This window comes from Panthera leo, chromosome D3 (genome assembly GCF_018350215.1).
Source record: "Panthera leo isolate Ple1 chromosome D3, P.leo_Ple1_pat1.1, whole genome shotgun sequence".
Lineage (NCBI taxonomy): Eukaryota > Metazoa > Chordata > Mammalia > Carnivora > Felidae > Panthera > Panthera leo.
The window spans coordinates 1,710,586-1,726,104 of NC_056690.1; the positions used below are offsets into that span (position 1 = coordinate 1,710,586).

Below are 15,519 nucleotides of genomic sequence, written 5' to 3' on the forward strand. Positions count from 1 at the left end.
CAAGCCAGAGGCTGCAGATTGGAGTCCACCGGTCACGTGGGGATTTCAGAAATGGTGTCTTTACTGTAGGAACCCTTCAATCCATGAAAACGGTCGGTCCCGCCACCATTTAGATCTTCCATTTAGACCAGTTACTCTGGGTCGTGGTCTGCAGGGCTTGCTGCAGACGTCTCACGCATCCTGCACTGTATTTATTACCAGGTGCTTTGGGTATCGGTGTTCACGTAAGTAGCGTCTGCTGCAAATTTTATTTTCTGTTCGTTTCCACGTGTTGACCTGGTACCCATTGTCCTGCCTGATTACTTTCTAATGCTGTTAATTTCCGTGTAGATTGCGTTGGACTGTCTCCGCACCCAGTCGTGTCCTCTGTGAATAATGACATGTTCTCCCTTCCTCTTGTGCTTTCTATTGTTGACTTCTTTCGGTGACCTCCGGTGTGGGCTTGAGTGTAAGTGGTAAGGGGGCGCTCTTACTCTCAAGTAGAGAGGAGAGTTGAGAGCAACTTTTTGCTAGATTACTTGATGTAGTCTTACGTTGAAAAAATAAAAATCTTAAATTGAATAAAAAACCCACGTTTTTAATTTTAAGATTTTGCATGTCTTATAAAACGATGCTCTGACCCTCTGTAGATGCCTTATCTTACTATTTAGAAGACTGTTTCCCAAAGTGTGTTGTGGGGCACGAATCTCATCGGCTGGCCTATGTCACTAAGTGCTTTGGGAGCCTCATTGTGCCATAATCCCTCTAGAGAAGTTACAGTGTACTCCGAGCAATAAAGGCCCTGAGCAGTCCTGCAATAAGGAAACCTGTGTCAACTTTGCTTAGTCTGTTTGCCCTTAGTCTGTTTGGTTTTTTTTTTGTAATTACTGTATTTTATTCTTTGTTGAATGAATATAATTTATTGTCAAATTGACTTACATACAACACCCAGTGCTCATCCCAACAGGTGCTCTTCTCAGTGCCCATCACCCGCTTTCCCCTCTCCCCCATCCCTCCATCCACTCTCAGTTTGTTCTCAGCATCCAAGAGTCTCTTATGGTTTGCCTCCTTTCCTCTCTGTGTCTGTTTTTTTTTCCCCTTCCCCTCCCCCATGGTCTTCTGTTCAGTTTCTCAAGATCCACATATGCGTGAAAACATATGGCATCTGTCTTTCTCTGGCTGACTTATTTCACTTAGCATAATACCCTCCAGTTCCATCCACGTCGCTACAAAAGGCCATATTTCATTCTTATTGCCGTGTAGTATTCCGTTGTGTATATAAACCACATCTTCTTTATCCATTCATCAGTTGATGCATATTTGGGCTCTTTCCATACTTTGGCTATTGTTGAGAGTGCTGCTATAAACATTGGGGTACAAGTGCCCCTATGCTTCAGCACTCCCGTATCCCTTGGGTAAATTTCTAGCAGTGCTATCATGGGTCATAGGGTAGGTCTATTTTTAATTTTTTGAGGAACCTCCACACTGTTTTCCAGAGTGGCTGCACCAATTTGCATTCCCACCAACACTGCGAGAGGGTTCCCATTTCTCCACATCCTCTCTAGCATCTGTTGTTTCCTGAGTTGTTCATTTTAGCCACTCTGACCGGTGTGAGGCCCACAGAAATTTTTATGTGACGCCTGTTAACCTCTTATTTAATTTTTGGGAGAACTGAATTTGGATAAATGTTAGCGTATTTTTTTCCTTGTGAGTGATTTACCTCTGAAAAACTTCTGCTGCCAAGAAGTAGCAGATGAAGCTGCCGTTGCAGTAAATGCGGAACCCTCAGTGCTCACAGTAGTCCCTTTTGGGCCCTAAGTAAGACGATTGCTTCTTTCTTTTGTACGTTTCGTGACAACGTGTGAACCGAGTCGTGGGAAACCACGTGCAAGTGCTTTCGTAGTCACCCTTCTCCTGCACGACGGGGCCCTGCGGTGAGGAGCCCAGGGTGAGGCAGGCGGCAGGGGGCTGCCGGCCTCCCAGCCCTTTGTCCTGGGCGGGGTACCACGCTGTGGACAGGGGGGTGGGGGTCCCCGAGCCGCTGCGGCCCAGCCCCCCAGCCTCTGGGCCGAGCGGTGCTGAGCACGGTGGCCACCAGGTGGCGCCAGACTGCAGACGGGCGCCCGGTTCCTGGGCCTGCAGCTGCTGGATGGAGGACGGGTGTCGGTCAACATGCTTTTCGGGTTTTTAGCGAGAAAATCTTCAAGTCCGTGGGAAAGTTGCCAGGACAGTACAGAGAACACCCCGATCCCTTCCCCTAGGTTCGCCCGTCGTCCGCATCTCCGGGCGTGTGGCCATGCGTGTGCTTTCCGTGCCTGGATGAGCACACGCGGTGTTTGCCGACACGTGTGACACGTGTGGTGTGTGTGTTGTCGTCAGTTCTGCCGACTCGTGTCAGAGCCGTGCTCCTGTGTGTGTCTCCGCGGGATATGCTCTGTGCGCCGACACCGTAACCATCTAAGGCAGAAAAGTCGACGTTGATAACGCACCGGGATCCGACGTGCAGTCCCTGCTTCCCATCTCAGGGACTGTCCGGGGACACCCTTTATAGCCCCCTGTCCCCTCCTTCCAGGGCCCAGTCCAGACTCACGCGCGGAGGACACGGGCACGGATGCCGTCAGAACCGCGAAGCGTCGCAGCGCGTTGGGCCTTCGTCCCCGCTGACAGGCTCTGCGCTCCCGTCCGCCCTGCCTGAGCGCGCAGCCCCCACCGCGCCCCTCCCCCCCCCATCCCCCCCTCCCTCCGTGTCCCTGATCGGTGTGCGAGGTGGACCTATCACACGGCTTTCCCGTCGGTCTCCTACGCCCTAGTAGCTGACAGCTCTCTCTGGGCTCTTATCCGTAAAATAAAACGTGGCCGGGCTTTGTCTTCTTTCCAGTCTGATCGTTTTTTGTCTCTAAGTGCTTTTAGTCTGTTTGCCAGAATTCGTGATGTGCCATTGGGGCGGACATTCTTGCTTCTTTGGTACCTTTTCTCTCTTTTCATGCTTTCTCTTGGATTGGTTTTTAAGAATTTTATCCCCTGCACTGTTAGTCTGTTTATATGAACTACGTCCTGTCGCTTTGTGGTCGTCCCCTAGATGACAGTGTGTATTCTTTTTTTTTTTTTTTTTTTTTTTTACCGTTTATTTATTTTGAGAGTCAGAGCATGTCTGAGTGGGGTAGGGGCAGAGAGAGAGAGAAAGTGTCAGAGAATCCAATCAGGCTCCAAACTTTCAGCACAGAGCCCGATGCGGGGCTCAGTCTCAGGGACCCTGAGATCACGACCCGAGCCGAAATTAAGTCGGACGCTTAACCGACCGAGCCACCCGGGTGCCCCCATAGTGTATATTCTTGATTTAAGATCTAATGTAAATCTGTACTTTTGTTTCTTCCGGTAACACATGGGCCTTAGGAAACTTTAACCCCATCTTTGCCCAGATGCACATATTGACGTGTGTATATAATAGATACAAGTAATGTAACTATTTGTATCTTACCTTGTTTTGTACAACTAACCTACCACCCACACAGCTGCTCCTTCTTTATCCCTGGGCCTCACACCTTCCATCTGAGACTGTTTCTTTCTAACAAACACTGTTGGGGCGCCTGGGTGGCTCAGTGTGTTACGCGTCTGACTTTTGATTTTGGCTCAGGTTGTGCCCAGGGTTTTGGGACCGAGTCCTGCTTCAGGCTCTGCACTGACTGTGGAGCCTGCTTGAGATTCCCTCTCCCCACTCTCACCCACCCCCGCTCCTCTTCCCTGCTTGTGAACTCCCTCTCTGCCTCTCTCCCTCTCTCCTTCTCTCTCTCTCAAATTAAAAAAAAAAAATCAAAACATTATCACTGCTTTTAGTTGGGAATATGCATTTGTCTGAAATTTTCCATCTGTAATCTTGTTCTTGGAGGATGTTTTCACTGAGTGTAGGAGTCTGTTGGGAAGTAATTTTCTTTGACCATCTTGAAGATCTTGAAGTTATCTTTCCAGTGCCTTTTTGTTTGTTTGTTTTTTGTTTTTGTGTTTTTGTGTTTTTTAAAGTCACCTGTCGAATTGTAGCTTTTAAGATACTTGGGTTTTGGTCTTTGCTATAGCAATTTTGTGCTCACGTTTCTGGATGTGGTTTTCTTTCTGTTTGCCTGCTTTCCCCAAGGCCTCTTGGATCTTTCAGCCCACGCCTCTGGCCACTTCAGCCACTTTCTCTCCGTGAACCGTCTCTGCCCAATTTCCTATCCTCTCTCTTTGGGAGACTTGAAATCTGTGTAGTTAAACCTTTTCATTGTACTTGCAGCGTCTCCTGCCCTCCACTCTCTATTTCCCAGAGACACCGTCTCCTCGTTTTACTTGGAAGTTGTGTTTCTGAGTCATCTGCGGACCTCTCTTTGCCCGTTGAGTTATTTCTGGGCGAGAGAAGTTTTGGTCCCGCAACGTCACCTGGTTCCTTTGTGCACCGTCCGGTTTTCTGACAAAGTTCTTAATTTTGTGTTTTACCCCTTCGAGGATAATGATGTCAGAAGTCTGTGTCTGATGATCCACTAACAGGCGCCCTGTGGGTCTTTGCAGCTCGTCTGCTGTTCTTTGTTTGCCTGGTTATTTTTGGTGGAGTCCTGGGCTTTGTACGTAAAAGCTAGTAGCATTAATTCCAATCCTAGGAGAGTATTTTCTTCTTATTTTTTAAAGTTCATTTACTGGGGCACCTGGGTGGCTCAGTCAGTTAGATGTCTGACTTGGGCTCGGGTCATGATCTCGCGGTTCATCGGTTCGAGCCCCGCGTTGGGCTCTGTGCTGACAGCTCGGAGCCTGGAGACTGCTTTGGATTCTGTGTCTCCTTCTCTCTCTTCCCCTCCCCTGCTGGTGCTCTGTCTCTCTCTCTCTCTCTCTTTCAAAAATAAACATTAAAAAAATTACCACCCTTCATCTTTAAAAACAAAACAAAAACAAGTCTATTTACTTATTGCGAGAGAGACAGGGACAAAGCAAGTGGGGGAGGGGCAAAGAGAGAGGGAGAGACAGAATCCCAAGCAGGCTCCATGCTGTCAGCACAGAGCCCAAGGCGGGGCTCGAACCCACAAGGAAGCCGTGAGACCATGACCTGAGCTGAAACCAAGATCGGACACTCAACCGACTGAGCCACCCAGGCGCCTCAGTATTTTGCTTTTTAAAAGATGATTTGTAAACGTTGCTGACAGGTGGCAGGGGTTGGGGGAGCAGCTGCGGTCCTGGATCTGGTCTGCGAGGGCCCCTCTTCCGTGGCCACCAGCTTACAGCCACTCCAGCAGCTGGCTCCCTCCCTGGGTGTCCTTCTCCCGGGTCTTCTTCCCTGCCCGTGTAGCTTTATGGTGTCTTTAAGCAGATTAAACGCACGTTTCGTCCAGTTTTCCGGACAGTTCCCAGCAGGGGTGTTGAGAGCACCTTTCTCAGAGCACTGAGAGTCATTTCTCAGTGGTTTGAAATGGCACCTTTGCCAAGGACAGCCTCGCGGCCCGCTGCTGTGGCTGGCAATGCCCCTTTCTCGTCTCTCACTTACGCCTGGGCCCCCGCCTGCCTGTGTGAGCAGGGAGCCCGGGGTCTCCCCCTCCTGGAACAGCCCAGGGGCTTTCCTATCCAGTGAGGGGAGTGCTCCCGGGGAGTGCCAGCGGGGCTCTGCCTGCACTGATCCACCGCAGCTCCGTCCCCCCCACCCCCCTCCCCGTTCATAGCTGTGCCCCGTCCTCAGCGGGGCCACACCCCTGCATACATCCTGCCCGGTGTGCGTTTGCCTGTAGACTTGGGCCCTCGCTCTGCCAGCCCGGACACAGTGTGGCCACCAGCACTCCCCTGAGGGGCTCGCCTTGCTTGGGTAGAGGAGAGCACAAGAGAAATCAGACGCACGGGAGAATTGTTTTTCCGGGATTTGGTTAATTTCTGCTTTTCTTTCTTAGGTCTAGGTGTTAGCGACGGATCCAGTGACCTGTTCCACCAAATTAATGGCTGCAAACCAGCCAAGTATAGGTGCACATCACAGTCACCTGGGGGCTTGTCAGGTCCCGTTGCTGGTGGCAGAACGGCACCCAGAGGTCTGGGGCGGGGCCCAGGAATGTGCATTTCTACCAAGCTCCGCCTGCCAGTGGGGTCCCTTGGTCTTGGTGAACCACTGGCAAGATGGATACTTTTTCTTAAGAAATAAAAACACTTGAGTATTTGCCAAGGATGTTGTTCCATTTATACGTTTATTGGGCATTATTGCTGTTGGATATTATAGCTCAGATACCTTTTTTTTTTTTTTTTTTTTAAGAAACAAAGGAAGACCTTGAGGATCTGAACAAAGAAATCAAGAAAACTGCCAGTAAAATCCGAGCCAAGTTGAAGTGTGAGTTTAAGGCTTTGGCTGCGTTTGACCCTTCATGGCGGCACGTGGCTCGTCTTTATTTCCTTTATCATTTTCTGTTCTTCCACATTTCTAAACGTCCACATGATGGGCACTTTAAACTATTTGTGTGTATCTGGAACAGGAAGTCTGTAAATGATTCATGAGTCGAGAATTCTTTAACTGCCGGCTGGGAGGCTGGGAGGACAGAGGACCAGGGGCTAAAGCTAATGGTTGTTAATTGGCATATTGGGGACAGAAGCACAAATATTCAACAAGGTCAAGCATTTGCTGATAAAGGGTTGACCTCTTACAGAGGCGTGTCTGTAGGACGCTTGTGGCCAAATTGCAGATACGTGAGAAGGCGAACAGTCCTTCCCACGAATCACGGGTTCTTCTTCAATCCTTTACGTTTAGGTTCTGTTGAACGCTAAGTGCGCGGGGTTTAGCCTCTGTGGAGCTGGAGGTTCAGCTCTAACAGGTGGTTTTTGGGAGGGGCCTGCTGGAAAGACACATTGTATTTAATTGTTACAAAAGAGCATTCACATCCAGGAAATCTCTGCAGATGGGAAAAAACTGTTTTGGGGACATTTCAGACAGGTGGGAGCTGGTGGGGGGGGGGGACCGCCAGCTGCCACCGTTCACACCCTTCATCTGTGCGCCATGCAGGGGCTCAGGGGCTCCCACCTGCCAGGTGGCTCGAAGCCCGTCCAGACGGTGGTTTCATCAGTGTGGATTCCAGGGTACTCGAAAACAGAAGGATTTTCGCCCAAAAGTACGACCACAGTGCCGTGATTATATCTAGGTCAGATCATTGTGGTTATTGGTCACGAAATACCCCATGGGAATGCACGCGTCCCAGTGATCTTTGAATTTCTTTTCACAGTGTGTTTGAATTGGGTTCCCAATAAGGACCCTACCCTGTGATTGGTGACGTGTCACTTCAAGTTTAAAAATTTTTTTTTTTTTTACATTTATTCATTTTTGAGAGACAGAGAGAGACAGAGACAAGCGAGGGAGGGACAGAGAGAGAGGGAGACACAGAATCCGAAGCAGGCTCCAGGCTCCGAGCTGTCAGCACAGAGCCCGACACGGGACCCAAACCCACGAGCCACGAGATCATGACCTGAGCTGAAGTCGGACGCTCAACCGACTGAGCCACCCACGCGCCCCAAGTTTTTAAGACTCAGATTCTCTTTGCATCTTCCCCTGGAAGTTTTCTTTTGGTTGGAGAAACCAGGGCATTCGTGCATCAGAATTTGCTACGCTTCAGGGTTTTAAAGCCGATGTCACCCAGGTTCCTCTCTCTTTCCTGTCGGTTGATAGTTGACTTCTCCAAACCCAGTGAGAGTCGGGCGTTTTGTTTTGTCTTTTGTTTTTCTTTGAAATGTTAAGATATAACACCTGGTTTTGTTTTGTGAGATTATCAACAATGGATGATTGTTGCCAAGATGCATACATTTATGAGGAATCGGAAAGATAAGAAAGAAAAGTAGTTTGAGGTTTGGCTTGAGAAACATCCATTGTTTAGTTTAAAAGGTGACTCTTTTCCTGTTCATTTCCAGCTATCGAGCAGAGTTTTGATCAGGATGAGAGTGGGGACCGCACCTCAGTGGATCTCCGGATACGACGAACCCAGGTTTGGTCGTCGGTCTAGTGAGCACAGGCCTCTCTTGTCTCCCTTTCAGATTCAGAATAGTTTGTCTTTACGTCACATGAATCCGTACAGCATCTCCGTGTAAAAGGTCGTGGTGTCTTTAGGAGACCTCCTTATTATGAAGAAAAGATTCCACGCTGCGGGCCCGCGTCGTCCGAATTTCCCGAACCCTGCGGGCTTGGGGGGTGAGGGGTCTGTGGTGCCCACACCGGGGTCCAGGCTGCTCGCTTCTGCCTGGCTGTGTGGGTGCCAGGCCACGTCCGCTCAGCGGGAGGTGTCCCATCTGTGAGCCGGGGGGTGTTGTGAGAGTCAAGCCGGGTGACGCGCGTGACGTCCCGGGACGGACTCCGTCCGGAGCTGGCTGCCACCCGTTCGGGTCCAGTTGAAGGGCAGGTGCGACCGTTGTGGTTTCTGTGCCTCACTTGCTACAGAAGAAGTGAGCGTTGTGTATTAATTTCGTGTTTCCGTGGTAATAGCATTCCGTGCTGTCTCGGAAATTCGTGGAGGTCATGACGGAGTACAACGAGGCCCAGACTCTGTTTCGGGAGCGGAGCAAAGGACGCATACAGCGCCAGCTGGAGATCAGTGAGTGGACGAAAACGCGGTTCGATTCAAAGGTCCTTTTCTTAAGTCCTGTGGCTTCAAAACAGTAGTTCATCTCTGGTTTTGTCAATGTTGCAAAGCCTCAAGCCTTTCCAGGGCTGCCTGTTCATTGAGTCACCGAAACGTTTTCTTTACGTCCCTCAGAAAATCCTTGCTGAGTGGACTTTAGATTACTTTCTGGTTTTAAAAATGTTTATTTATTTTATTTTTGACAGAGAGCGTGCGTGCACATGCGAGCAAGGGAGAGGGAGGGGCCGGAGAGGGAGGGAGAGGATCCCAAGCAGACTCCGCGCTGGGAGCACAGAGCCCGACGCGGGGCTCGAACTCACGAACCCTGAGATCATGACTTGAGCCGAAATCAAGAGTCGGACGCTTAAAAACGGAGCCCCCCAGGCGGCCTCGCACTGCGTTCTAACTGGCATTGCTCCTAGGGTATTAATCAGACTTGGGAAACGTCCAGCCATCAGTTGCTCAGTGTCTCTCCGTTGCCCCCAGCCCCCCTGCCCCACCTTGGGAGACGGTTCTCTGTGGGCCTCACACTGACTGCCCTTGGCTCCAGACGGTCTTTCAAGGACGTCTGTGCGGCCGTCGCCCTTGGACGATGGAGCTTGGCTGCCGCCGGGCAGAAGGCAGTTTGCTGACCGTAGGAAGGTCAGTCCGGTGTGCTCGCTGTCCGCTCCCTGTTGGAGAAGACCGGGGCTCCTCGGCCGCGACACGGCCTCACGACGGGTGCGGTGTCCCCCCGGGGTGGGGGAGCCCAGAACAGCTGTGAATATGAACCTCATTAAATGGCATCTCCACAGGGGCGCCTGGGTGGCTCGGTCGGTTAAGCGGCCGACTTCAGCTCAGGTCATGATCTCGCGGTCCGTGAGTTCGAGCCCCGCGTCGGGCTCTGTGCTGACCGCTCAGAGCCTGGAAACTGTTTCAGATTCTGTGTCTCCGTCTCTCTCTGCCCTTCCCCTGTTCATGCTCTGTCTCTCTCTGTCTCAAAAATAAATAAATGTTGGGGCGCCTGGGTGGCGCAGTCGGTTAAGCGTCCGACTTCAGCCAGGTCACGATCTCGCGGTCCGTGAGTTCGAGCCCCGCGTCGGGCTCTGGGCTGATGGCTCGGAGCCTGGAGCCTGCTTCCGGTTCTGTGTCTCCCTCTCTCTCTCTGCCCCTCCCCCGTTCATTCTCTGTCTCTCTCTGTCTCAAAAATAAATAAATGTTGGGGCGCCCGGGTGGCTCGGTCGGTTAAGCGGCCGACTTCGGCTCAGGTCATGATCTCGCGGGTCCGTGAGTTCGAGCCCCGCGTCGGGCTCTGTGCTGACAGCTCAGAGCCCGGAGCCTGTTTCGGATTCTGTGTCTCCCTCTCTCTCTGCCCCTCCACCGTTCATGCTCTGTCTGTCTCTGTCCCAAAAATAAATAAAAAACGTTGAGAAAAAAAAATTAAAAAAAAATAAATAAATGTTAAAAAAAAATTTAATAAAAATAAATAAATAAATACATAAATACATAAATAAACGGCATCTCCACAGCCTTCTTGGGATCCAGTGAACGTGCCACACAAGCGGTTTCCAGAGCGGGCAGGTCCGTGGTTGTCACGTCCACACAGCCCAGTTTGGAACATCTTCGTTCCCTGGAAGAAACTGCCCCGTCATCAGTCCTCCCCGTGCCTCCTCCCCGGAGCCCTCGACCGCCACCAGCCTCCACAAACCTGCCCATTTTGTACGCTTCGTGTAAACGGAATTGTACAATATACGGGCTTTTGGGACTGGCCTCCCTCACCTGACGCAGATTTTTCAGGGTTCGGCCGTACTGACGCGGCTGGCATGTCCCCTCTTTCCCGGATGACTTGTGTTGTGCTGTGTGCGTGGACCCCGTGTGTCTGTGGCTCAGGCGGTGGCCGTGTGAATAACGCTGCCGTGAACACTGTGATCACGACGTTTCCTCATTTAACTTTTTTTACGTGTGACACAAATTGTAAAACGTAACGATTGTCAACCGAGTTTTTCCAAAAACCTGTGACTGTATTTCATCGAGAATACGAATACGTTCAACTCAAGGAAACATACTAACAACCAAAACATAGCAAGTATTAAAGCATCTGATTCTAATGTTCAGTCTTTATTTACAATCTTTTAATAAATGCTGATAACATACGTTGGTATTCTCTTTCCATAAGCCAGAATTAGACTTTTACGAAAGCCACTGTGCCAAAAAATTACGTGTCAACGCCCTTTTTAGAGTTCTCATTCCTACTAAAATTACATTTTTGTATTCATTCCAATTATAAGGTTTTTTATGAGAGTTTTCCAGTTTTTCCTGCTTGTTAGTCTTATGTTAATTTCTCTCATCATTAACACTCACCCAAGAAAGCTATTTGAAAGGCTAGAACGATGTTGCTTGAAAATGTTAACTGGGGCACTTGAGTGGCTCAGTCGGTTAAGCGTCCCGACTCTTAATTTTGGCTCAGGTCATGATCTCACAGTTTGTGGGATCAAGCCCCGCGTCCAACTCTATGCTAGCAGCTCGGAGCCTGCTTGGGATTCTCTCTCTCTCTCTCTCTCTCTCTCTCTCTCTCCCTCTCTCTCTGTCTCCGCCCCTCCCCGCTCAAATAAATAAACTTAAAAAAAGGTTAACTCAGGTTTAGTTGCTAACTTCTGGTTGAAAAAGTCATTTTGAATTTTTTTTTAATGTTTATCTTTGAGAGAGAGAGACAGAGCATGAGCAGGGGAGGGGCAGAGAGAGAGGGAGACAGAATCGGAAGCAGGCTCCAGGCTCCCAGCTGTCAGCACAGAGCCCGACGTGGGGCTCGGACCCATGAGCCGTGAGATCATGACCTGAGCCAAAGTCGAGTGCCTAACCGACTGGGGCACCCAGGCACCCCTGAACGGTCATTGTAAGTGTCGGCTCGTTCTGAGCGGGGCCTGTGTTCATCTCACAGCTGGAAGAACCACGACCGACGAGGAGCTGGAAGAAATGCTGGAAAGCGGGAGCCCTTCGGTCTTCACCGCAGACGTGAGTGCCTGGGGGGCTGCGGCCGCATTCCCGTGCCTGTGCTTTCTCTTCCGAGCCGCCCTGAGTTCATCAGTATTTCTCTCTTGCCTTTGTTTCCCCAAGATTATATCAGATTCACAGATCACTAGACAAGCTCTCAATGAAATTGAGTCTCGTCACAAGGACATCATGAAGCTGGAGACCAGCATCCGGGAGCTACACGAGATGTTCACGGACATGGCCATGTTCGTTGAGACCCAGGTAACGCCCACGTTTTCCCTTGTCTGGGACGGACGCCTGGTGTAGGTGAAGTGTCGGGTCCAGGTACCCGAGAAAGCCATTGCTCCGGATCCGCTCTCCACATTTGGAAACTGAGTGCAGTGTTCTCGTGAGGCAGATGCTGGAAACAGCTCAAACTTGCAACGGGGAGGCCGTGGCTCGCTCACTCGCATTACGTGTGTCCACACGACAGCCCACCGACCGGGTGGCCACGGGCGGCAGACTTTCGTCAGGGAGATTTTTAGTGAGACGTGCAGGTATCGTGCTGGAGTTTTGAGTGAAGAGGCAGCTGTACCATCTTACGTGTGTTTATACACATCTGTATAGATACGGTCGTGTGTAACACACGCACGCGTGTGTACGTGCGTGAACTCGGCTCCATAGGACTGTGTGCACAGAAGGAAAGAGATGTACCAACTCGGACGACAACGGTGCAGCTGTGGGGATGTTAGGTTTCTTCTCTAAGACACGTGTACTTCCACGATTTTACAAGGAACGTGTATTAGAACAATAGTTGGGAGAGAGGTTTTAAAAGTCTTTGGAGGAGTAGGCCCCGAGGGGCCTAGTCCATGCCACAGATAGAAGCCTCGCTCTCTGCGCGGTGTTCTTTGTCCGGTTCGCAGGCCGGGAGGGCGGGCCACCCGGGGCTGCGAAGGTTCCCCCGCGAGACAATGGAAGCAGCGTAGGCAGTTCTTAACAGACCTGAAATCTGGTGTAAACCACGAGCCGACGTGTTCCCGTTGGGTGTGTGCATTCGTTTGTTCTGGCTCCCGTGAGTCTCCCTCAGGCCTTCCGTGGCAGTCGCACCAGCGAGTGAGGCCTGCTCGCAGCCGCTTGCGGATTCAGGGGTCAGGTTCAGCTGACGCCTGTGCCCTGGGAGCGTCCACGTCGGACCTCTTAGCTAGATCTGTCCTCACTCGCTGGCAGGCTGGTTTCGGGCGTGCTCTGGCAGGAGCGGCCCCGGAGAAGCTTAAGCCCTGGCCGGCTTGTTTTCTGGGTTGTACGAGGACGACAGGAAACCCATCCGCGTGCGGGACTCACTCTCCACGTGGGTCCCCGACCTTTCGGAGACGTTTATCATCAAGTACGTGAAAACCTCAGATACCGTGCGATTGCTAGGGGAAACGAGCAACCACGGGCAGGCCCCCCCTTTCTGGTCGGGGGGGAGCCCTCGCCGAGGCCACACGAGCAGTGTGTGTTTCTGCCAGCTGCTTCTCCGGAAGTGTTCTGAAGGGAGCGGCTAGGCCGTAAGGGCACCGCGTTGCTTTTGTAATCGTGGAAGATTTTAGCGTGCTTCCGGCGTTAATTACAATGGCTCCACGCCAAGTATGTTGCGTGAAGCTCCAGTAGAGAAATGGCCATATTCTCAGCTTTGTTCCGTTGTTTGCTTTTAGAAGTCGGTTAGGGATGCGTTACATTGACCTGCCTAATTCAAACTCTGTGTATAGTCAAAACCGCTAGTAAGCTTGAGCTGGTGAGCACGTGACTTAATTATGCGTCGTTCTCCTAACGCTGCGCCGTCACTGCTGCAGATTGTGTCTGCTGTGGACAGAGAGCCAGGTACGCTGTCCCCTCCCCGCCACCTCCCTGCGCCCGCCTCGCGCCACGGGTTCCCTTCACTCGGCGAACTTAGTGTCACACAGACCGATGTTTTAAAGAAATCAGCACAAGTTCCTATGCACTAGAAAGGACGTCATTGTCCCTCGTGTGTGTGTGGTAACAGTAAGAGATTGGTCTCGCCTCGAGTTAGCCGCCTGTCCTTGGCTGCGCCCGCCGTCACAAGGAGTGCACGTGGGAAAGCATGTCTCAGAATGTGCTCCGTTGTGGCCCATCCCTCTCATCCCTGTTCACGCTTTTTACAGTGTAAGTTACATTTTGATCATCATGTCGGCACATTTGTAATGTTCTCGTGTTCTCGTAAGCGTGAAAAACATTCGGTGTCCGTCATGTGCACGTTGCGTTCACGTGAAGATGTCGTTGGTGCTGTGGCGGCTTTGGGGGTACGCGCTCAAGTCGTGGGAGAATATCCTCTAAGCTTGAAACTTTTTGTTTCTAGGGCGAAATGATCAACAACATAGAAAAAAACGTTCTGAACGCCGCAGACTATGTAGAACACGCTAAAGAAGAAACGAAAAAGGCGATTAAATATCACAGCAAAGCTAGAAGGGTGAGTTTGGTTTTTAAGACTTGAAGCGCATTTTTCTCTTCATTTCTCTTTATTGATGTAGCCCGACTTAATAGCTATTCCAAGAAATAAATGCTTGCTTAAGTTCTTATTTCATTTTACAACTGAAGTGCTTCTTTTGCTAAGAGGTTTTAGACTTTGTCTTGGTGAACGTGCCGTGACTGTGTTCTGAGCAACGAAACCCACAGCCTGGCCGCCTCCCATTCTCGAGTCCTCTGTGTCGTGGGCCATCAGCTGGCGGGTAACGCAGAGCTAACGGGACTGGAGGTTCTCAAAGCCGTCGGGTGCGCATTTTGTGCAGCGAACACTCGATTCTTTCCTTGGGTTGCTGGCTACGCGTCTGGTCCGGAGGCAGAGAGTTCCCGAGACCGGGCCTAAGCCACCTGCAGCGGCCCCGCTCGGCTCTGGGAGTCGGAGTGTGTGAATTCTGAGTGTGCCGTGTGTGGGCAGAGCTCTTGTGAGAACACAACAGAGAGACGAAGTTAAGTCCTGACTCCAAGACAAGACAACTCTCCCCACAGTTCCTGGGTTTCCTCCACCCCCCACCCCACCAAGTACAGAAGGTGGGCACAGAGCCCCCCGCTGTGCTGCCCCGTCCTGCGGGCCGGCCGTGCGGGCTCACCTGCCTTCCTGGGAGCCTGCTTGCCCGCTGCCCGTCGCCCACAAAGGCCCTACCAAGAGGCGGTTCCGGGGTGCCGGGGAGAGAGGAAGGGCGACAGTTTGTGCGAGGAGTCAGCGTGCGGGCTGAACGCGGACGCGGGACGGGAGGCACGCGTGGGCTCGGCTCAGCCGTACAAGCCCGGGCCCTGCTTCTCCTGGGGCACCTCTGCACGTGGTCATTCTCTCTGAGACGGGAGGCAGGGCTGCCGACGTCACCGTGTTCCCACTTTTCCAAACGTTCCCAGAGGACGTGAGGTGATGAGGCGCACGCGGGAAGTTCTCAGCCTCCTTCCGGGCGCGGGGGACTCGGTGACAGAGTCGTTGGCAGAGGGTGGTTCTCTTCGCTTCTCCGTGACCCAACCAGCGGGCCGGCCAGCGAGAACTTGAGTGAAGAGATGACCGCTGTGAACAGACGGTGCCGTGACCCGTCTCCACCCTGACTGCTGGCGAGGCCTCACCGTCCTTGGCGAGCATCAGCCGCTCAGAAACGAACTTACCCCCACTGTCCGTGAACACCTGACCTGTGAACCCCCACTGCCTGTTTGAACTTGTCACCCTGCTCTCAGACGCCCCGCGGCCGCGGCCACTCACACGGTGACCGTCCCCTTCCCTGGGCGGGCGGTCTATCTTCTGGGGCCTGGCGGGAGCCGTGGAGGAGTCCACCGCCACCTCGAGCAAACGGGACCAAGGAGGGCGGGGGCTGATCACGTGGGCCGCTGCCTTCTTAGCTTCCTTCCTGAGCTGGGCCCGTGGCTGTGCGTGTGGGAGGTGAGAGAGCAGCACGTGTGCGTCTCAGCCCCTCGGAACTTACCCGCATGCCATGACCCTGCGGCTCGCTCACTGCTGGTCCTAAGG

General features: G+C 51.9%; 1 protein-coding gene across 3 annotated transcripts in view; it reads left to right on the forward strand.

The window, feature by feature from the left end:
- Positions 1–15,519, forward strand: part of STX2 (syntaxin 2) — a 36,360-nt gene that overhangs the window by 14,886 nt on the left and 5,955 nt on the right. For all 3 annotated transcript variants that reach the window (XM_042909714.1, XM_042909713.1, XM_042909715.1), the window contains exons 4-9: positions 6,230–6,304; positions 7,867–7,940; positions 8,435–8,543; positions 11,488–11,561; positions 11,664–11,801; positions 13,876–13,986. In XM_042909714.1, the coding sequence (XP_042765648.1) occupies positions 6,230–6,304; positions 7,867–7,940; positions 8,435–8,543; positions 11,488–11,561; positions 11,664–11,801; positions 13,876–13,986 (581 nt within the window). The remainder of the gene's footprint in view (positions 1–6,229; positions 6,305–7,866; positions 7,941–8,434; positions 8,544–11,487; positions 11,562–11,663; positions 11,802–13,875; positions 13,987–15,519) is intronic.